Source organism: Zonotrichia leucophrys, unplaced genomic scaffold (genome assembly GCF_028769735.1).
Source record: "Zonotrichia leucophrys gambelii isolate GWCS_2022_RI unplaced genomic scaffold, RI_Zleu_2.0 Scaffold_94_176072, whole genome shotgun sequence".
In the NCBI taxonomy this organism is placed as follows: Eukaryota; Metazoa; Chordata; class Aves; order Passeriformes; family Passerellidae; genus Zonotrichia; species Zonotrichia leucophrys.
The window spans coordinates 118,845-140,896 of NW_026992299.1; the positions used below are offsets into that span (position 1 = coordinate 118,845).

Sequence of the window (22,052 nt, forward strand, 5' to 3'; positions counted from 1 at the left end):
TGCCATTGCCCTTTCTGCCTCAACTAGAAGTGTCACAGATGTGCCAAAACCAGCCAGTGGGTGGTATTCCAAAGGCAGTGTGGTCTGGAGAAGATGAATGAAGAAGAGCCTTCCTCACTCACGAAGTCATAAATATGACTTAGCACCCATAAAAAACAACCAGTAATTCAGGAAATGTTGAATTTTCTGAAGGGGTCAGAAGGAGGAGAATCTTCCAAATGAGTTGATGTTTCAGCAACTTTATTTAAATACAACTCTAATCTATAATCCTATTCTACAAAACTCTTCAACAACCCTGCTCTATGATCCTGCTCTAAATTGGTAACAGAGATAACATCTTGACATGATTGTCACACTCGCATCTCCTAGGGTTAGGGTTACGGTTAGGGTTAGGCTTTGGGTTAACATTTAAGGTTAGGGTTGGCCTTAGGCTTAGGCTTAGGTTTAGGGTTACAGTTGGGGTCAGGGTAAGGGCTAGGGATAGGGTAAGGGTAAGGGTTTGGCTTAGAATTTAAGGTTAGGATTAGGGTTTTGGGTTAGGGTTTTGGGTTAGGGTCCTTCTTCTTCTTGACTGAGTTGATGAGTTGTGCCAGGATGGATGCTGGCTTGGCTGAAGTTACAAATTGATGCTGTCCACAGGAAGAAAAAAAAAATACACAAAGAACAGTGAACCATTACTTTCCAAGCTCAGTGCTTCAGAGACTCAATCAGGATACATCTAGTTACGAGAAAGACCCAGAAAGTGGAGCAATGGGACCATCTACTCCCCAGTCATCTCCAATGTGCAAGATCTTGCCATCACAGGCAAATGTGGCCCAGAATCCCACTCATGTGTTTGTTCTGATATCTTCATCTTGCTGGGGTTTTTACTCTACCAGTGCTCTAGAAATGGTGCTTTCTGTCCCTGGGGTTTCTTCCTTTCAGGAAACTCCAATGACTCACTTAGGTCCTTGCCTTTGCAAGACAGGCTTTTATTTCCACAGGGAGACAGAGCAGTGTCTACCTTTCCATGCCCTGCCCCTCGTGTGCTGGATGGCACCTTCCTTCCCAGCAGGGCCAGCCCAGTGGCACTGGGTCCTGCAGTTCCCTCTATGCCACACAACCTGGCAGTAACCCTGGCACAGTTCCTGTCTGCTTGAGGGTGCCAGGCAGCAGATGGGGCTGGGACAAGTCCCTCCCAGCTGGCCCTGTTTGCGTGGCAGAAACCTCTTAGAGTGGGCTGGGGGGCACAAACCAGGGCCCCTCAGAGGCTCACAGTGAGCCCCCTACAGCCCCTCCTGCCCACAGCCAAATCTCTGACTGCTCAGCTGGGACTGGCTTCCTTGGGTTCCTGCACCACCATTTCATGTGTCTGTACCCTGCATTGCTCTACTTCAGTTATTTTGCCATTAGATAAAACTGACCACCCAACCAAATTAAAAAAGAGGGCAACAGGAACAGAAAACAGAGCACCTGTCCTCTCAGGAAATGTGGAGAGAGGTGGGAGTTATTCAGTTTTGTGAAGAACAGGCCCCAGGGAGACTTCATTGCCTCTTTCTAAGACTTCAGAGGGGTTTTAAAGAAAGTGGTGGACATCTTTTTTAACGCCAGTTACAGTAGGATGTGGGTGAATATTTTTAAACAAAATCAGGATCAAGTCAGAGTAGGTCTAAGGAAGAGCTTGTTTACTTGGAGCATGGTGCCAGCCTGGCACAGGTTGCCCCAACAGCTTGTAGGTGCCCCATCCCTGCAAACATTCTGGCTCAGGTGGAGGGCAAAGGGCTCTGAGCAACCTGATCTCTTTAAAGATGTCCCTTCCCACTGCAGGTCACCTGCACCAGAGGACATTTACAGGGCCCTGCCAGCCCAGCCCAGTCTAGGATTCCTCAGTGGTTTCATTTGAAGAACTCCAAGAGTGGAGGTGAGGAGGAAGGGCACTCATCTGATCCTTGGACTTGAGTGGAGGAGGAGCCCACCCCTCAGAGCCTGTTTCACCTGCAGCCCCTTCACATTTTACCTGCAGGAGCTCCTTGGCAGACCAGCGCTGCTCCTCGTCTCTCTGCAGGCAGCAGCTCAGGAAGTCACACAGGCAAGGTGAGAATCGGTTGGGCTGCTGCAACTGTGGGCTTCCTTCTGTGGCTATCAGGCGTCGAGCCTGGAGAAAAAAAAACCATGAGGCTCCACCTGCTGCTTTCACATTTCCAAGGCTCTCACACATCCCTTTGTTTAACCTCTGTTCTTCAGTGGTAGTTTCTGCCCTGGCAGAGACCCAGAGATGATTTTCCTTTACCAACCAAAAACCCAAACCCCGAAGCAGCCACAGCTTTTCCACCATCCCACAGATCTTGCCTTGGCAGCTGATTTCATTGACTGACCTAGTTAGTGGGAACTACATCAGCAAAAGCACATTTGCTTCTCTGAGAATTCAAACCAGCTTGAGAGGCTTTTTGGAAGAGGGACTGTGCTATAGAAACTCATTCCAAGCGTTAGTACATGAAAGGCACCTCTGCAGTGCTTGTTGGTGCTTTAAGCACATGTGCCATAGAACAAAACTCATCAAGCTTTTTGTGCTGTTCTTGAAAACAATGGGAATTGGAAGGAAAGAAAGGAAATGCATCAGTTAATCCCCAGGTAAGGAAACAAATATTTACAGTCTCATCTTCAACACAGACACATAAGGATGCCTGCACAAATGTATTGGGATGAAAATGCCTGCTTAGGCAAAAATGAGCCACCTGCACTTCTGTCTCTCAGCAGTCTGAAAATTGCAGCTTCCCATTTTGCAGCAAAAGAAAAACTGTCATGGTCAGAAGAAGGAGAGGTGCCATCCCTATGGTCACCCTCTGCTCATTTGACTACTCAAATCAATACATTAGTGGTAGGCCCATCCCCGAAAGTGCCAGGAAACAAATGGGAGGTTTTGGCAGGCTCTCCACATCACCAGGCTCTGGCTTGGTGACACAGAGAATGTGCCTTTGGCTAGGAGAGAAACATGGTCACTGAGTGTTTCAGCAGCACTGCACAAGAAGCAGAAGAGACTCTGTGGCCTTTACACTCTCACGTCAAGGTTTCAGGCATATTTCCAAAGTGAGAAGAAACTGGACAGTGGGTTAAATTCCTTTGTAAAGACCACAGCTTTTGAAAGTTTTTGAAAGTTTTAGAAACTTTGTTGGGTTTGGGTTTCCTTCCTTCATTTCTAGAAAGATACAAGCAGTTCCAAGATGCTTGTTTCCTGTTACTGGGGCCATCTCCACACACAAAAGAACTGGAACCACTTATAACCCAAAGGAAAGTGTTGCCTGAGAATGGAGTTTGTTTGCATGTGTAAGGCTTGAGTTCCCCCACTGATATATCCAAATCGACAGCAGATGCTGATGTGCTGCAGGCACATTTTTAGGAGGGGACCTTGGTAGAAGTAGTTCCAGCAGATGGCAATGGGATTTTGTCCAATGGCATGCAGGACAAGGGACAGATAAGAAAGACAGTGGGATCAGTGAGTATTTGCTCCTTACCGAGGTATGACTTTGGTCCCAGTAAGGAGGTTCTTTTTCTACCATTTCAATCCCCACAATTCCAAAAGACCATATGTCCACTTTGGGGCCATATGGTTGACCTGTGACCACTTCAGGTGCCATCCACCATGGAGTCCCAGCTACCAAGCACGGTCTGCTCTGCTCAGGGGTGAGCTGAGTAGAGAGGCCAAAATCAGCTGAGGAGAAAGCAAAATATTGGTTTTACTTGAATTCTGTGCAATTAGGAAAGCAAGCAAAAGAATTCCCCAGTAGAAGTTTGCTGGCATTGGCGACTTTAAAAATCCCCCCATTTTTTACACTGCCTCCAGCAGTGGCTTTTGTTCTTTGGAGTCTTTAGACTTGTAGCTCCCTCCCTCTGGAAGGGGCACACAGAGAGCAAGGCCACTCTTGACTGTTTGTTCCTTGTCCTGCCTCTGTGCACGTTGCAACTGTGCCCTCAGGTCACAGCGGGTGTCCCTGCACTGCCACCAGCACCATTTAGGGGAGCTGGCTGTCACTCCAAGCAGCCCCACACCCACATCCCTGGAATGCTGCACCTGACCAAGAATATACTGACTCAGCTTGACAGAACCGTCGGTTCTGAGAAGGATGTTGTCGCTCTTCACATCTCGATGGATCACACGGTTTGAGTGAAGAAAATGCAATCCTTGCAGGCACTGAGAGAGAAAACAGAAAGAGGAGGACAAAAAGAAGTGTTGTGATTTCAGCACACAAGAAAGGTAACAAAGAATCTAAAAGATTCCCTCTCCAAGGGAATGGGCAGTAATGGCAGAACACAGTGCCACTGTGAGGAAGAGTTTGCTGCTCCAACACTTGCAGAGCAGGACCTTTCTGAGGAAAGGCACGTCAGCTTTGTAAAGAGCAACAGCATCTGCTCTTGTAGACTGACCCCTGCAAACTAGCCAGGATGACTGCTGCTGCAGTGGACATGCTCAGAAGCAAAGAGCATTTTGGCTGCGCTCCTGTCCTTTTTAGCTGAGGACTGAGAGAAACTAGTCTCTCTTTTTTTTCTTTGCTGTTTGTTTCAAATTGTACCACCAGCACCTTTGCTTTCACAGGCAAGGAATGCGGTGAAGACAGGCAAAAGTTTAGCGAGGCAAGATGGAGAACAGCAAATACAAGAGACAGGGCCAGAGTACAACATCAGGAGAGAAGAGTACTGGCACTGAGTACAGGGAGTGCAGGGGCACTGGCAGGCCTTTCACTTGAGATACTTTTACTTGCCCATAGCATACCAGCAACATAGAAACCAAGCTTGGCACATGAAATCACTCCTGATCTTTGCCCCTGTTTCCAGGACAATGCTGCCCAAGCCCTTGGAAACAGATGGGATTGCTGACCTCCCGACTGATGGCTGCAATGTGATGTTCAGACAGGCAGGTCTTGTAGATGATATCACTCAGAGCACCTCCATCCATGTACTCCATAACCAGCCAGAGTTCCTCGCCCACAAGGTAGCTGAAAGAAGGAAACAAGGGCATGGAGATAAACATGCATGACTACCTTGACTTTTTACTTGGCATCTTCTTGTTTCCAGGTGGCTTTGTGACGAGGACAGAATCAAAGGAATAGGGACTCTGCAAACTGTGCAGTCTGGAGGAGAAAGGCACAGCTGTGAAAAAGGAGATGTCTTAGATGGCCAGCAAGTGAAAAATGCAGTTTACCAACAGCCCAGATAAAAATCCTGTCAGGCATGGTGTTTCTGGAAATAAGCACCTAGTATCTCTGGCATGCACAGCAATGGCATAGAGGGGCAATGACCTAAGAGATATCTACTTTAGGATGGTTCATCACCATTTAAGAGCCTTTAAAATTCCCTCCCGAAAAAATGTGGAGGCAGTGGACTTTGAGGGTATTGACTTAGGAAGATACAGCTGATCCAGGTTTTGAATAAGTTTGGAATAATTTTCAAACGATGAGTGGCAGGGAAAACTCATGCAGACAAGATGCACTCTCTTCTCATCCATTGGAGATGAGTAGAGAAATATGAATACATAAAAATTAACAGCTCTACTTTCTGCCACCAACCAAAGTGGGTTTTTAACCTCTCATGTTTTCTGTATGTAAATGCACATCCTTGGGATAAGATCATGACCTCTCACCTGTCTAAATATTTCACAACATTTGGACTCCTACACCTCTTCATGATCCTTATTTCATTAATGGTTAGTTCCTTCCTCCTCAGTCCTTGAAGATTTATTTTTTTTATGGCTACCTAAAATGACATTGAAAATCAGTAACTTGAGCAGTTGGTGGCACAAGACCACAACACACATGCAGAGAGTGATTTTTGCAATGACATTGCTGAGCTGTGCCAAACTGCCTTGTGATTAGGCACTGCAGTAATTAGGAACTGACATTCCAACAGCCCATTTCTCTGCTCCCTTCGGGGCCAGTTACAGGATACGATACGTGGGGCCACTGACATTTTGCCTTGTCCACTTGGTAACAGTGGTGTCTCAGCTATCACCCACAAACTTCTAACCACACTCTCTGTTGCTTTGTTTGGGATTCAGAAGAAGTAATGCATGCCTTATTACAGTGTGGATACATTTTGGGCTATGGGCAGGGCTTAGGGCTTTTAGGGCACCTTGCAGATCTCTCCCTACGTGCAGTTCCTAAGTGCAGCACTGCAGGTGGCTAAGGAACTACCGGTAACTTTCAGATGGATTTTCTGGCAGCCAGAAAGGAGAATTCAGGACTCTGAAGCTGTAGCCCCAAAGAGCAGTGAGGTGCTCAAAGGCACCACCTTTGTTTTAGCAATGGAGAGCAAGTGAGTGCGTCCTTCTCTGAAAGGAACTGCTGCTCTCCGTGCCTTCCTTCTGGCAGCTGAGGAGGAGAAAGTCCCAAATGTATTTTCCAGGCTGGAACCAGTTTGTGCTTCTTGTGCCTTTTCAGCACAGCTCTACCCAAAGCTCCAGCCACAGCCCACACCAGAGGGGAAAGCCTCTCAAGAGCAGCAGAGTCTGCAGGGGCTGTTGACATTTACCTCTCTCCCTGTGACATTGTTGAGTGCTCTGACCACATCTCCAAAACCCCTAGGAACAAAAAAGAAGAGAAATGAGAAGCCATTTAGATCTTGCAGTGAAAGCCAGCCCACACAGGAGATCTGTGCTGTAAATGCCTAAAGCCTGCAGGATGCAGGAGGGCTCTGCCAGAAGGCAGGTGATGCATTTTCCTCTCGAGTGCATGGGCACTGGGCTTGTTCCTGAAGCATTGGGGTTCAACTTCAAAAGAGACATTCTTCTTTTGTCTTGGGTTTCACTTTCTAAACTGTGTGGTTCCTATCCTGACCACAGACTATTTCCTTCTGCAAACCAGGGGAAAGAAATGTTCCTGGGAACTGTTATCTTAAAGCTTTGATCGGGTAGGTTGCTCTTTCAGGCAAGCAAGATTCTTCTTTTTTCATTAGTGTGCCAGTATGATTTTGAGACATACAAAAAATGCTAAAGAAATTAACACAGAGCTGTCCCACACTTTAGAGACAAGGAGATCTTCCAGGTCCTGTTCCTTGATGCAGGCAAGACCTCGGCAGCATGGAAGTGTCTCTGACAATGCCTTCTGAGCCCACTCACAAATTCTGTGCAGCATTGATAGATGGGACAATCTATCCCCAGTTTGGGAACATCTTTGCAGCTGGCCTAACTTCATGCTGGATAGACATTCCACCAGAAAAACACCTGGCCTGTGGTTATGTAGAAGTAACTGTGGTTGGACTCACCCGCTGCCAATATGTCCCAATTCGGTGTATTTCATCATGGGATTTATCTGGTTCACCATTCTCCCTGAGGGAAATAAAATGCATTAGCTGACTTTAAAGCAGAGATCCCAGCTTCCAGGAGATACAAAAGTGTCGTGGTTTGACCAGGAAGGAGTGGGAATTCTGGGAAGCTGTGGTCAAACCAATGAAGGTTTTGGGTTTGAGACTGGTGTCCGGTGTGGCCAGTGGGGTTTGGACACACCTCCGAGAATACACAGGGGTTAAAAGCAAGGCACTGCCCTTGGCACTCCCTCTTTTGGACATCGCGGCGAGGAGTTCAGATCTCTCTCCCCCGCCCAGCCTGTTGCTGCTGGGCGGGGGAGGGGCCGGCCATGCGGTAGGCCCGGGGCCTGGACAGAGATGGGGTTGAGGGGGCTTCGGGGGGGCTTCGAGGATGGAAGGGTGGAAGATCCCAGAGAGTCAGCCCTCGGGCAGCCAGCTCCCCCCCCCCCCCCCCCCCCCCCCCCCCCCCCAGGAGAGCAGCCAGCCAGGAGGAGAAGGAGGGAGAGTGCCCGGCCGGAGCGGCAGCGTGTGGGCAGCGTGCGTGGGAGTCGCTCCGGACCGACAGAGACTGAAAACTTTTAACCCTTTCTTGCATGATTGGGGCCTTGCAAAAATGCTAATCCTCCTCGAAGCTGAATAAGAAGGGAGATAAGAGATGAGATGTGGAGATGATTGGATGGGGAGAGATGATTTGGAGTGGCCTTTTGGCTGGACTTTTCTCGTGGCTATGGACTCAGTTGTTCCTGTGACACAGACTGCATTTAGGGGGAGGCAGTGCCTCAAAACCAGGAAGGTTCTTCGTGAGGACCCCCCGGCCCCAGGGGGTTGGAAAAATATGGGGGGGACAGATGTCCCAAAAAGCAGAGACTGTGCCTTTTTGGAGTGAGACAAGGCATCCTTGAAAGACAACCCTAAAAGCAGCTCTGGTCCATGTCTCAGTGGTGAGAGCACTGGGCATGGAAGGAAGATGTCACAAGCGGCAGAAGGACTTTTTTTTCCGGGCGGTGCCGAAGTAACAGAGAAGCACACGAGGTTTCAGTGTGTTTCCAGGAGAAGCCTATGGAACGAGAAGGACTCCTTTCCTCTTCATGAACTGATGTTTGAGTATACTAAAGTGTCGTACCAGTTGTTTTGGGAGAATGTATTGGATTGGGAAAGTCAGGTGGTGGGGAGGAGGAAAATGGTTTTTTTTGTAAGGTTTTCAATTCTTTTCTTCTTTTTCCTTATGGTCTTTCCCTATTTTCCTGTAGTTTAAGTAATAAAGTGTCCTTTATGTTTAAGTTAGAGCCTGTTTTGCTTATTCCTGGTCACATCTCACAGCAGACACCAGGGTGAGGCATTTTCATGGGGGGGCACTGGCTCTGTGCCAGGCTCAAACCATGACAAAAGGCAGCCCCAATGTCTGGGGCTCTCAGCCCTTTGTGGTCAGCTCGGTAACAACAACCACAACAGCAACAGGACAGGCAGCCCTGCAGTGCAGATGGCTGGCACAGAGACTGATTTTGTAGAGTCCCTTGAAGAGTTCTCTTGACAGGAAACAAAGCATGGGGAGATGCAATCCCAGGAGTGAAGGCCATCTTCTCTACCTTTCAGCAGTTTGCCAAAAGAATGCCTTTCCATTTGTAAACCAGAGCAGCTCAAACTATAACCAATCGCAATGGGGCTTTCAGCATCAGGACCCTGACACATTTATGAGCAGGCTGAGCTCCAAGATGCCCCTCTCCCAGATAAGGAAGGCTCCAGCCTCTGCAATCCCTCCAGCCCTCAGGGACAGGGCAGCTAGCACAACAAGGCTGGCAAAGCCCAAGCATGAGCACTGACAAGCAGTGGGAAGTAGCCACAGCCAGCCTGAGCCCTGTACAAGCTGTTGCCCCCATTCAGGACACAACAGGATGGGCTTTGAGATCAGCCACACCAAGGTGCAGATCAGTGCCCTTTTTGTCCCAACAGGTGATGGTAGACACAGAATCCCCTGGGCTGTGGTCTCAGTCCCACCAGGTCTTATCTGAGAGCACAGCAGTGGCAGCTGTTACGGGCAAGAGGCAGATTCATTGGGTTGTGCTGCAGAATCACAAAGGGCTTGATGGGTTTTCCTAGAGACTGATCTGAGCAGGGCTTGGGCCAATGGCTAGGATTCTAACAGTCATGGGAAAGAGTGGGAATCAGGTACGGAAAAGTGCCATGGATCTGAGGAATATACCATGGCTGGGCTGGAGGCTCTCTTCTGAGAAATGCCTGCAGTACAGTTTTATCTGATCATGTCACTTGGATGTGTCTCTTGGACACATCTTGATTAGCATAAAACTAGAAGATTAAAAAATACCTGTTTTTTTTCTTTGGGGGCACATGGAAAACACCACGTGCTCTCTATTTGTCATGTAACCTGATGTTCTTTCAAAGTAGATCTTATTGACAAAAAGATAGCATTCTCATGAAAATAAACTGCAACAACACAAAATCAGTGGTAACAGTAACAGTCATAAAAATGCCATCAGTAAGACTGGGGACAGAAGGGCTTTTTCAGGCTGGAGAAAAATCAACTCCACCAAAAAAGCCCCATAAACCATCAAAACAAAAAAAACCCCAAAACACAACAAATAAACCCCACAGAAACAAAAAACAAAAGGCCCCTACAAAAATTAAACACAAAAACAACCCCGCCCCCAACCCCCCCAAAAAAAATCCCCAACCAAAAAGACAAAACTCCAAAGTCAGTCTATTTCTGTGAAGTTGTTTTGCTCTGATGACTGGTTGGAAGTAAGGAGTCTAAGGAGAATTTAGGAAGCTGACAATTCTGTTCAGTTTGGCCACGAGCACACAGGACTCGCCTAGATCATTTGCAAGGTCACAGCCTTCTGCTGATCCAAGAACAATCCCTGCTTCAGCCTTTAGCAGAGAAGGAAGCTCAGGCAAACCCAAGCCAGTCCAAGGTGCCCTCAGAGGCAGCAGGAACAGCCAGAGCGCTCTCTCGCTGCCTCGGAGCAATGCTAGCACTTCCTCTGCGGAGTCCAAAATGGCCCTGTGACACCCAACTCAGGAGGAGCATTTGGTACAGCTCTGCTGACACCTGCACACAGCACACTGTCCCTCAGACAAGAAACACCCCAGACGTACCCAGCATCTCCAGGTACTTCTCCTCGGTCTGCTCTTTCGGAGAGTTTAAGGAACTGCCCGAGCTTGAGTTCCCTGGTTTGAGAGAAGAGCTTCCTCGAGGTGATGCTGCTGCGGCAGCAGGTTCAGAGTGCATGATGTGCTGGACATGGAGCACTTCTGGTGGGCACTGTTCCTGTGCCTCACTCCTGACTTGGGGTCCTTCATTGCCAGATATTCGCTGGAAGTCTTCACAGGCTGCCCGGTGAGATGTCAGCACTTGCACCTCAAATGAAACAACAAAGCAGTGAGACACTACAGCTTGTCCCTGTCAGCCAGGAGTCATTGACTGTGAGGAAAGGCAAAGAACAGATTGACAAGGGATACAGACAGCTTGTTTCAATCCTCCATCTGGGTCACCACGTTCTACTGTAAAAACACCTCAAGAAAGAAGGGGAGAGCAGGAACAGGCCAGCAGGAATCAATTTGGATGACTGCTGGCCAAAAGGCCAAAGGACAAGTTTCACTGTCCAGGGCAGCAGTTGAGACTCAGCACAACAGAAAATGTCCTTCAGAATGACTGTGATACCCACTACAGCAGGATGGCACTCAGAGGCATGGCCCCCCTCCCTGCTGCTCTGCAGTGTCAAAGGCAAGAAGGGCAGAAACCACCAGTTTGGTGACTGCAGTGACTGCATCCCTCTTTTACTCACTTGGTCTTCTAGAGCCTGAGGGAGGCAATTAAGTTTCTCTCTGACGCTTTTCATTTCTTCCTCCAGCCTCTTCTCTCTTGCCTTGTTGGTAGCCTCAGAGTCCTGCAGGTCTGCCTGCACGTGTCCCTTGATAGACTGCAAACAAGAAGGGAGAGGGCATTTCATGAGTGGAGTGGCTGCCACTCTTTCACTCACCTGGTTTTCTTGATCGCCCCTCTGCTGATGGAGATTCTTCTCTTGAATTCTTCCCATGTCTTCCTTGTTCCTCCTCTTCACTGCCATGATGGCACTCTGAGCTTGGGGCAGCTCTGCTTGTGGCTCTGCCTTGATGTTCTGTGCACACAAATGCAGAGCAAGTGACTGCGAGCTGCCATAGGCTCAGCTTTTTCCTCTTGCAGCCTCAAATTCAAATTTATGCACCCACTTCTTTCTGCTTCCCTCCCCACTTCTGCTTCCAATGTAACCCTCCTGTCCCAGGGCTGATCTCTGCAGATTCCAAGGCTCTGTGCTTCCAGTGCCTGTGGGCCTCCTGGCCTCCTCAGTCCCAAGAGCTCTGGCTTATGCCCCCCTTCCTGCCCTTTCTTCTGTCACCTGGCCAGTCAGGCTTACCTGGCCATTCTCCTGTGCCTCTTCCACCTGCTGCCTGAGCTGCTCTTCCTGCTCTCGGGCTGGGAACAGCTCTCCCTGAGTCTGGCATGGCATCTCTGATGAAGCAGTCTGCTCCTGCTCTCCCTCTAGAAGCACCTGCACAGAAAGTAAGAAAAGATGGGTTTCAACTTCCCATATGACATTTGTGGGCCAAGACTCAAAGACTGCTGGGCTTACACGTTCCCAAAGCACTGTGTTGCTGCTCTGCTGGGTCATTCTCTCTTTGAGGGGAGGCACAGACTCCAAAGTGACCCTGGCCCTACAGTCAGGGGCCATCTAGAAATGAAGCTCCAACAGCCTCGCAGGCAGCTGACAGGGAAGGTGTGGCATTTCTCAAGGGTCTGGTGAGGGCCTCCCTCTGCTTCTGCCATGTCCTGTTTGTCTTTCAGTAGTGACTGACACCCTGCCCTGTCCCACAGGTCCATCCTGGCTCTGCGGGTGGCTTCCTGGGTGAGCTCAGCGCTTCTGGAGTTCTCTTCAGGCCTGCAGCAGCATTCTTGCCTTTTTGACATTCACACTCTTGTTAGAAAACCTGGTTATTCAGGAAATGAGGATGCGTGCAAAGATCTCTGATGGAGGTCACAGAGCATCTATGGCCATCTCAGTATATGGAGGAGGACCAAGGTGTTTCTTCTCCCTCTTTTGTCAGCTGAGAATTCTGACCAGCAGTAACAGATAATCTCCTAAGCCCCCCTTAATGAATGCACTTACACAGCCCTGGGGATGCCAGCGAGGGAAACCATGTGTCATGTAATGCATGGCATGTATGACCAGAGTCACCAAACACCACCTAAACATGGAATTGTTCCGCCTCTCTAGGACAGGTAGAAATTTAAAGAATTAATTGAGGACTTCAGGGCATTAGAGGCCAGAAGAGGAAAACAACTCTGAGGGGAAAAAACCACCATATCTGGATAGGGAAGCATCGCTGCCTGCTCAAAATCATTTAAGGGAACATGTCTCTAATCCTCTCCTGAGAGAAATGCTTTAGGTGACCTTTTCACATCCAGCTGCCTTGGACCAGAGCCAGGAAGATTCAATTATGTAAATGTTACATAGACAGATAGGTAGGAAGATAGACAGATAAATCTCACTACTATAATCTCTTTTTTCTGTCCTCTCTGTTGCTACACACATCAAAACTTGGTAGCCAGTGTCTCGACCAGCAGCAATTCTGGGATTTCTCTCCTGTTGCTCAAAAACTCATAGTCTTGGGAATCTGGAGTGTGCAGGTCCTTATGGAAAGGGATCAGATCCAGAGCGTTGCACTGCAAACTGCTCTCATTGTGCATCTCTGCTCAGGCAACTTCTCTTGGACATGACCACAAAGATGGCGCTAAAGTAGCTGGAATTAGAAGTCCAGTCCAGCCCCTCCCAGCTCCTGTGATCTCTGAGGGGCAGCTGGAATGCAAGGGCATTGATCTCCTGCTCAATTCCAAAAGATAACACACGCTGATTCCCGGGGCTGTAGAAAATCATAGGCACTATTAAAATAAAAGTGATCATTAAGGCTGTGATAAACAGGTATGATTCGTGATGATAAAAATTGAAACAGTAATCAATATCGATACAGTAATTAATATTTGAGAATAATAAAACAGTTAATAGTTAAAAGTTGTAATGCCAAAGAAGAGAGGGAAAGGAGGGGCTCCTTCCCAGCAGATGTTCTCAAGGACCACAAGAAAGAAGCTGAAGATACAGTTGCTAAAAATGACCAAGAACCTGGTTGGGTCCAAGAAAATGCTAATTATAAAGGACTTATTGCTTTGATATGTAGATGCAGCGATACGTTAGTCTTGGCTTATATTGTACTGGCTTGGTGCGCATGTGTAACCCAAAGGTGAATTAAAGGACAATGAAGAAGACTACAGGGCCTTCATCAGTGTCGACCCCCAAAGACTTGTGCGACCACCAAACTGAGTGGTGGCGCATGTGTGGTAAAGGTGGTAATGAAGGCGGAGACAGAAAAGTGACGAACCGAAAATGGGAGGAGATGGTATTGACACATGGCATATAAGGGGTGACTTTTACTTGGCAAGCTTGTACGTGAAGTGGCAAGGGTCAAGAACCCTGCCCTCTGTACCCCGCGGTTGTTTTTGCTTATGGGCTATTATTCAAACCAAATTATCCATTATTTATATATTTTCTAAACTATTCAATTAAAATTGTTGCTACCTTAAATATTGTTTGGTTTTTTTTTGATGGGATAATTGGGCAAACATAACAAGGCCATGAAAGAAGGCCAGGAAACACGAAAGATCCATCTCAATAAATATACAAAAAGGGTGTGGAATGCCTTCCAGAGCTTGATAAGAGCAGAAAAGAATGTGCAGAAGCATCTTTGCTTGCTGGAAAAACTGGATAAGGAACAGGCCTTCTCCTCCTTGGAAACCTGCAAACTACAAGACGGAAGTGTCAGCCACTACAGTGTCCAAAGCAGATGGATAGAGGAGGGCATATTTTGCAGGGAAACAGCCATTGTGCTGAGCACTGTCATGTAGGGATCGATGGAAGTCTCCTTTAAGGTCCAGCACAAGGCCCCCATTTTCCAGGCTAAAGCTCCCTCAGCACCTCCTCCCTGGCCTTGTGCTGCACCCCATTGCCCAGCTCCCCTGTCCTTCTATGCACACGCTGCAGCCCCTCCATGACTTTCTGCTTCCCAGGGCCCACAGGTGCACACAGCAATGCAGCTGTGGCCGCAGCGCTGCCCAGCACAGGGCCACGCTCACTGCCCTGCTCCTGCTGCCCCACTGCTGCTGGCACCGGCCACCATGCCCTTGGCCTTCTTGGCCCCCTGGCCACATGCTGCCTCATCTTCAGCTGCTCAAGGCCGCCAGCCCTGTGTCCTTTTGGCCCACACAGCTCCCCAGCCACAAAGGTGCCCTTTTCCCTTCAGATACACCAGGTACCACTGCAAGATGGTCTTGCTCTTCCGAGCAACAAAAGACAGCAGTCAAAGACTTGCAGCTTCATCCCCACTCTAAGATCCAATGCATTTGCCCAAGCCGCAGACTTCAGTGCAAAACAGATCAGCAGAAACTTGCCCTTTCTTTTGTTTGCACCTTCTCAAAAACATAAAGGCTGTGGGCCAACATTAACTCAACAAGTGCAGAACAACTCAGGAAAACTGCAGAAGACTTCCACAAGACAAAGACATTTTTCCAAAAGGGAAAACAAACCAACAAAGACTTTTGTCCTCCAGCAGTACCACATGTGCCCTTGGCCCTAACTCTGCACATGCCCAGAGATGGAGCTTCCCTGAGCCAAGCAGCCAGAAGCTCTGCCAGAGCCCCCAGTTGTGAACTTCCCAACAAGACAGGTCAAAGACCAATTTCTAGCTGTCACTGCCTGCAGGAAAAGGCCATGTCCTGCAGGACTCCAGCACTCAGCATCCTCGGCCAGACACAGCAAGTGCTGGCAACTCAGAAACTTGCACCTCTGCCTTGCATTAAAGACAGCACCCCCCACAACAGGAACTTACTCTCTTAAAAATATGAGCAGGCTGTGGTGTGACCATGGCTGGACAGACTTGGTGGTCGTCTCCCTCATTTTCCTCTTCTCTGTCTTCTTCTGGAATAGGAGAAAGAGCCAGGGGAAAAATGGCTCTTGCTCTTGTCACCTGTGGCAAGACAGAATGATAGGGACAGGCCGTTACCTAGCGCTTAGAACCTCATTTCTCCTCACATCCACAGACACATCTTCTAAGGAGAACTCATGAACTTTGTGAAGCAATGGCATTTGAAGTCACTCCAACCAGACTGAAATGGGCACATTCAACAGAACAGTATAATGCTATAAATTCAATATACCTCACTGGCTGCTGTTTGCAAGCAATCTTCTCTCTGCAAAAGGCAGCTTTTAGTTCTTGAAAGCTCTGAAATGGAAAACTAGGAAACAGCCAGCAAGACCTTTGCTACTGCTGCTGAAGACATGGAAAACCAGAAAGGGTTCAGAATCCCTTTCAGTGATTAAAGGAGCAGGAAAGGTTGTGGAAAAGCCTCCTTGCTTGCTGGAAAATGAGAAAATGAACAGGGTTTCTCCTCATTGGAAACCCAGAAACGACAAGATGGATGTGTCACCCACTCAGGTGTCTAGAGGCCTTGGATACAGGAGGGCATGATTGGCAGGGAAACAACCCTTGTTCCAAGCACTGTCATGAAGGGATTGATGGAAGACTGCTTGAAGGTGCCTGAATTGCGTCCCATTTTCCAGGCTAAAGCTCCCTCAGCACCTCCTCCCTGGCCTTGTGCTGCAGCCCGTTGCCCAGCTCCCCTGTCCTTCTGTGCACACGCTGCAGCCCCTCCATGACTTTCTGCTTCCCAGGGCCCACAAGTGCACACAGCACTGCAGCTGTGGCCGCAGCGCTGCCCAGCACAGGGCCACGCTCACTGCCCTGCTCCTGCTGCCCCACTGCTGCTGACACAGGCCACCATGCCCTTGGCCTTCTTGGCCCCCTGGCCACACGCTGCCTCATCTTCAGCTGCTCAAGGCTGCCAGCCCTGCTTCCTTTTGGACCACGCAGCTCCCCAGCCACAAAGGTGCCCTTTTCCCTTCAGATACACCAGGTACCACTGCAAGATGGTCTTGCTCTTCTGAGTAACACAAGACAGCAGTCAAAGACTTGCAGCTTCATCCCCACTCTAAGATCCAATGCACTTGCCCAAGCCGCAGACTTAGGTCAAAACAGATCAGCAGAAACTTGCCTTTTCTTTTGTTTGCACCTTCTCAAATGCCAAAAAAGGTAGTTGGGCCAACAGTAACTCAACAAGTGCAGAACAACTCAGGAAAACTGCAGAAGACTTCCACAAGACAAAGACATTTTTCCAAAAGGGAAAACAAACCAACAAAGACTTTTGTCCTCCAGCAGTACCACATGTGCCCTTGGCCCTAACTCTGCACATGCCCAGAGATGGAGCTTCCCTGAGTCAAGCAGCCAGAAGCTCTGCCAGAGCCCCAGTTGTGAACTTCCCAACAAGACAGGTCAAAGGCCAATTTCCAGCTGTCACTGCCTGCAGGAAAAGGCCATGTCCTGCAGGACTCCAGCACTCAGCATCCTCGGCCAGACACAGCAAGTGCTGGCAACTCAGAAACTTGCACCTCTGCCTTGCATTAAAGACAGCACCCCCCACAACAGGAACTTACTCTCTTAAAAATATGAGCAGGCTGTGGTGTGACCATGGCTGGACAGACTTGGTGGTCGTCTCCCTCATTTTCCTCCTCTCTGGCTTCTTCAGCAATAGCAGAGAGAGCCAGAGGAAAAACGGCTCTAGCTCTTGTCACCTGTAGCAGGACAGAATCACAGGGACACGCCGTTACCTAACGCTTATAACCTCATTTCTCCTAAAATCCCCAGACAAATCTTCTAATAAGAACTCATGAACTTTGTAAGCAATCTCAATTGAAGCAACTCCAACCAGATTGAAATGGGCACTTTCAACAGAACAGTATAATGCTATAAATTCAATATACCTCACTGGCAGATATTTGTAAGCAATCCTCTCTCCAAAAAAGGTAGCTTTTATTCCATTAAAGAACTGACAGGGAAAACTAGGAAAGAGCCAGCAAAACAATTTGCTACTGCTTCTGCAGACATGGAAAACCATAAATGGTTCAGAAGGCTATTCAGCATTTAAAGCCTGAGAAAAGGAACTGCAGAAGTCCTATATCTTGCTGGAAAAAAGGAAAATGAACAGGGCATGTCCTCCTTGGAAAGCCACAAAAACAACGTTGAAAGTCTCACCCACTCCAGTGTCAAGAGGCCTTGGATAATGCAGGGGATGTTTGGCAGAGAAACAGCCCTTGTGCTGAGAACTGTTAAGCAGGGATTGATGGAAGCCTCATGAAGGTCCCTCAAGAGCCTCCTGTTTTCCAGGCTAAAGCTCCCTCAGCACCTCCTCCCTGGCCTTGTGCTGCACCCCCTTGCCCAGCTCCCCTGTCCTTCTGTGCACACGCTGCAGCCCCTCCATGACTTTCTGCTTCCCACAAGTGCACACAGCACTGCAGCTGTGGCCGCAGCGCTGCCCAGCACAGGGCCACGCTCACTGCCCTGCTCCTGCTGCCCCACTGCTGCTGGCACAGCCACCATGCCCTTGGCCTTCTTGGCCCCCTGGCCACACGCTGCCTCATCTTCAGCTGCTCAAGGCCGCCAGCACCCCTGGCTCCTTTTTGCTCACGCAGCTCCCCAGCCACAAAGGTGCCCATCTGACTTCAGATACAGCAGGCACCATTGCAAGATGGCCTTCCTCTTCCGAGCAACACAACACAGCAGTCAAGCACTTGCAGCTTCACCCCCACTCCGGGCTCCAAGCCACTTGCCTAAGCTGCAGACTGCACCAAAATATGCATCAAGAGAAACTGCCCACCTCTGCTTTTGGCCTCACAAGGAGGCTTTACAACTCCGCACTTTGTTTCGTTGGCCGTACAGCACGGGGATGGCCTGCCACAGCTGCATGGACCACACAATCCTCCTCTTGCAGCTTATGAAAAGCCAAAAGACAGCTGGCCCACATTAGACTGTACAAGTGAAGAACTACTCAAAGAAATTGCAGACTTCTTTCACAAGCAAGCACACCTTTTCGAAAAAGTGGAAACAAACAAACCAAGGCCTGGCACCTCCAGTACTCCCTCCTTTGCCCTTGGCCATAGCAGTGCAGAAGGCAAGAGATAGAGCTTCCCTGAGCCAAGCAGCCAGATGCTCTCCCAGAGGCAGCAGCCCTTTGCTGCCTCAATGTGACAGGTCAGTGGCAAAGTTCTGTGGTCGCTTCCTGGAGGAAATCCCAAGTTCCTGGCAGGACTCCAGCACCCAGCATCCTCAGCCGGCAACAGCAAAGTGCTGGCTGCTCCAAAACTTGCAGCTCTGCCTTGCACTAAAGACAGCACCGCACACTACTAGCACTTACAGCTTCACAATATTCAGGCTCTGGTGTGAGCACTGATGGAGGCTGGCCGTCATCCACCTGTGTTTTCTCCTCTCTGCCTTCTTCTCCAGGAGCAGCGGGAGCCAGCAGAGAGACGGCTCTGGGTTCTGCCATCTGTGGCAAGAGACAAGCATGAGGGAGAGGCCATTTCCTATCATGCAGAACCTCATTTCTTTTCACATCTACCACTATATCTTCAAAAGAAAAATTATAACATTTCATAGCGACAGAGGGGTTCTAAGTCACAGCCACCAAATTGAAATGGGCCAATTCAACAGAGCTCTAGATGGATATGAAGTGGTTTCTCCTGCCTGGCTGCTATCAGCAAGCAGGGTTGTCTCGGCAAAACGGTGCTTTTAGTGGTAGCAAGCGCTGAAATGGAAAAGTAGGAAAGCCACAGCAACGCCTTTGCTACTGCTGCTGCTGATGTGGAAAACTAAAACTGCATCAGAATCCCATGCAGGGCTGGGAAAAGCAGGAAATGTTCTGCAGAAGCATCTTTGCTTGCTGGAAAAACAGGAAAAGGAGCAGGCCTTCTCTTCCTAGAAAACAAGGAGCCAACAAACCACAAGATGGAAGTGTCACCTGCTCCAGTGTCTCAAGCCCTTGGATGCAGTGAGGAGATGTTTGGCACTGAAACAGCCCTTGTGCTGAGCACCGTCATGCAGGGATTGATGGAAGACTGCCTGAAGGTGCCTGAATTGCGTCCCATTTTCCAGGCTGAAGCTCCCTCAGCACCTCCTCCCTGGCCTTGTGCTGCAGCCCGTTGCCCAGCTCCCCTGTCCTTCTGTGCACACGCTGCAGCCCCTCCATGACTTTCTGCTTCCCAGGGCCCACAAGTGCACACAGCACTGCAGCTGTGGCCGCAGCGCTGCCCAGCACAGGGCCACGCTCACTGCCCTGCTTCTGCTGCCCCACTGCTGCTGACACAGGCCACCATGCCCTTGGCCTTCTTGGCCCCCTGGCCACACGCTGCCTCATCTTCAGCTGCTCAAGGCTGCCAGCCCTGCGTCCTTTTGGCCCACGTAGCTCCCCAGCCACAAAGGCGCCCATTTCACTTCAGATACAGCAGGCACCATTGCAAGATGGCCTTCCTCTTCGACCAAAACACAAACAGCAGTCAAGGACTTGCAGCTTCACCCCCCACTCCGGCTGCAAGGCACTTGCCAAAGCTGCAGACTGCAGAAAATATGCAGCAAGAGAAACTGTCCACTTCTGCTTTTGGCCTCAAAAGAAGGCTTTACAACTCCGCACTTTGTTTCGTTGGCCGCACAGCACGGGGATGGCCTGCCACAGCTGCATGGACCACACAATCCTCCTCTTGCAGCTTATGAAAAGCCAAAAGACAGCTGGCCCACATTAGACTGTACAAGTGAAGAACTACTCAAAGAAATTGCAGACCTTTTTTCACAAGCAAGCACAACCTTTTCGAAAAAGTGGAAACAAACAAACCAAGGCCTGGCACCTCCAGTACTCCCTCCTTTGCCCTTGGCCATAGCAGTGCAGAAGGCAAGAGATAGAGCTTCCCTGAGCCAAGCAGCCAGATGCTCTCCCAGAGGCAGCAGCCCTTTGCTGCCTCAATGTGACAGGTCAGCGGCCAAGTTCTGTGGTCGCTGCCTGGAGGAAATCCCAAGTTCCTGGCAGGACTCCAGCACCCAGCATCCTCAGCCGGCAACAGCAAAGTGCTGGCTGCTCCAAAACTTGCAGCTCTGCCTTGCACTAAAGACAGCACCGCACACTACTAGCACTTACAGCTTCACAATATTCAGGCTCTGGTGTGAGCACTGATGGAGGCTGGCAGTCATCCACCTGTGTTTTCTCCTCTCTGCCTTCTTCTCCAGGAGCAGCGGAGCCAGCAGAGAGAGGCTCTGGGTTCTGCATCTGTGGCAAGAGACAAGCATGAGGGAGAGGCCATTTCCTATCATGCAGAACCTCATTTCTTTTCACATCTACCACTAATCTTCAAAAGAAAAATTATAACATTTCATAGCGACAGAGGGGTTCTAAGTCACAGCCACCAAATTGAAATGGGCCAATTCAACAGAGCTCTAGATGGATATGAAGTGGTTTCTCCTGCCTGGCTGCTATCAGCAAGCAGGGTTGTCCCGGCAAAATGGTGCTTTAGTGGTAGCAAGCGCTGAAATGGAAAAGTAGGAAAGCCACAGCAACGTCTTTGCTACTGCTGCTGCTGATGTGGAAAACTAAAACTGCATCAGAATCACATCCATGGTTGGGAAAAGTTGGAAACATTGTGCAAAAGCATCTTTGCTTGCTGGAAAAACAGGAAAAGGAGCAGGCCTTCTCTTCCTAGAAAACAAGGAGCCAACAAACCACAAGATGGAAGTGTCACCTGCTCCAGTGTCTCAAGCCCTTGGATGCAGTGAGGAGATGTTTGGCACTGAAACAGCCCTTGTGCTGAGCACCGTCATGCAGGGATTGATGGAAGACTGCCTGAAGGTGCCTGAATTGCGTCCCATTTTCCAGCTAAGCTCCCTCAGCACCTCCTCCCTGGCCTTGTGCTGCAGCCCGTTGCCCAGCTCCCCAGTCCTTCTGTGCACACGCTGCAGCCCCTCCATGACTTTCTGCTTCCCAGGGCCCACAAGTGCACACAGCACTGCAGCTGTGGCCGCAGCGCTGCCCAGCACAGGGCCACGCTCACTGCCCTGCTTCTGCTGCCCCACTGCTGCTGACACAGGCCACCATGCCCTTGGCCTTCTTGGCCCCCTGGCCACACGCTGCCTCATCTTCAGCTGCTCAAGGCTGCCAGCCCTGCGTCCTTTTGGCCCACGTAGCTCCCCAGCCACAAAGGCGCCCATTTCACTTCAGATACAGCAGGCACCATTGCAAGATGGCCTTCCTCTTCCGAGCAACACAAGACAGCAGTCAAGGACTTGCAGCTTCACCCCCCACTCCAGGCTGCAAGGCACTTGCCAAAGCTGCAGACTGCACAAAAATACGCAGCAAGAGAAACTGCCCACCTCTGCTTTTGGCCTCACAAGGAGGCTTTGCAACTGCGGGCTTTGTTTCTTTGGCCGCGCACCAGGGGGATGGCCTGCCACAGCTGCATGGACCACACAATCCTCCTCTTGCAGCTTATGAAAAGCCAAAAGACAGCTGGCCCACATTAGACTGTACAAGTGAAGAACTACTCAAAGAAAGTGCAGACCTCTTTCACAAGCAAAACACACCTTTCCAAAAAGTGGAAACAAACAAACCAAGGCCTGGCACCTCCAGTACTCCCTCCTTTGCCCTTGGCCATAGCAGTGCAGAAGGCAAGAGATAGAGCTTCCCTGAGCCAAGCAGCCAGATGCTCTCCCAGAGGCAGCAGCCCTTTGCTGCCTCAATGTGACAGGTCAGCGGCCAAGTTCTGTGGTCGCTGCCTGGAGGAAATCCCAAGTTCCTGGCAGGA

General features: G+C 49.6%; 1 protein-coding gene across 1 annotated transcript in view; it reads right to left on the bottom strand.

Moving 5' to 3' along the window:
- Positions 1 to 536: 536 nt before the first annotated feature.
- LOC135460716 (uncharacterized) overlaps positions 537 to 22,052 on the bottom strand; it is a 52,466-nt gene continuing 30,950 nt past the window's right edge. Inside the window, exons 10-17 of the mRNA XM_064737633.1 lie at positions 11,688 to 11,822; positions 11,079 to 11,411; positions 5,615 to 5,727; positions 4,853 to 4,970; positions 4,069 to 4,168; positions 3,492 to 3,688; positions 1,997 to 2,134; positions 537 to 629 (exon numbers count right to left, since the gene is read on the bottom strand). Coding sequence (XP_064593703.1) covers positions 537 to 629; positions 1,997 to 2,134; positions 3,492 to 3,688; positions 4,069 to 4,168; positions 4,853 to 4,970; positions 5,615 to 5,727; positions 11,079 to 11,411; positions 11,688 to 11,822 — 1,227 coding nt within the window. The remainder of the gene's footprint in view (positions 630 to 1,996; positions 2,135 to 3,491; positions 3,689 to 4,068; positions 4,169 to 4,852; positions 4,971 to 5,614; positions 5,728 to 11,078; positions 11,412 to 11,687; positions 11,823 to 22,052) is intronic.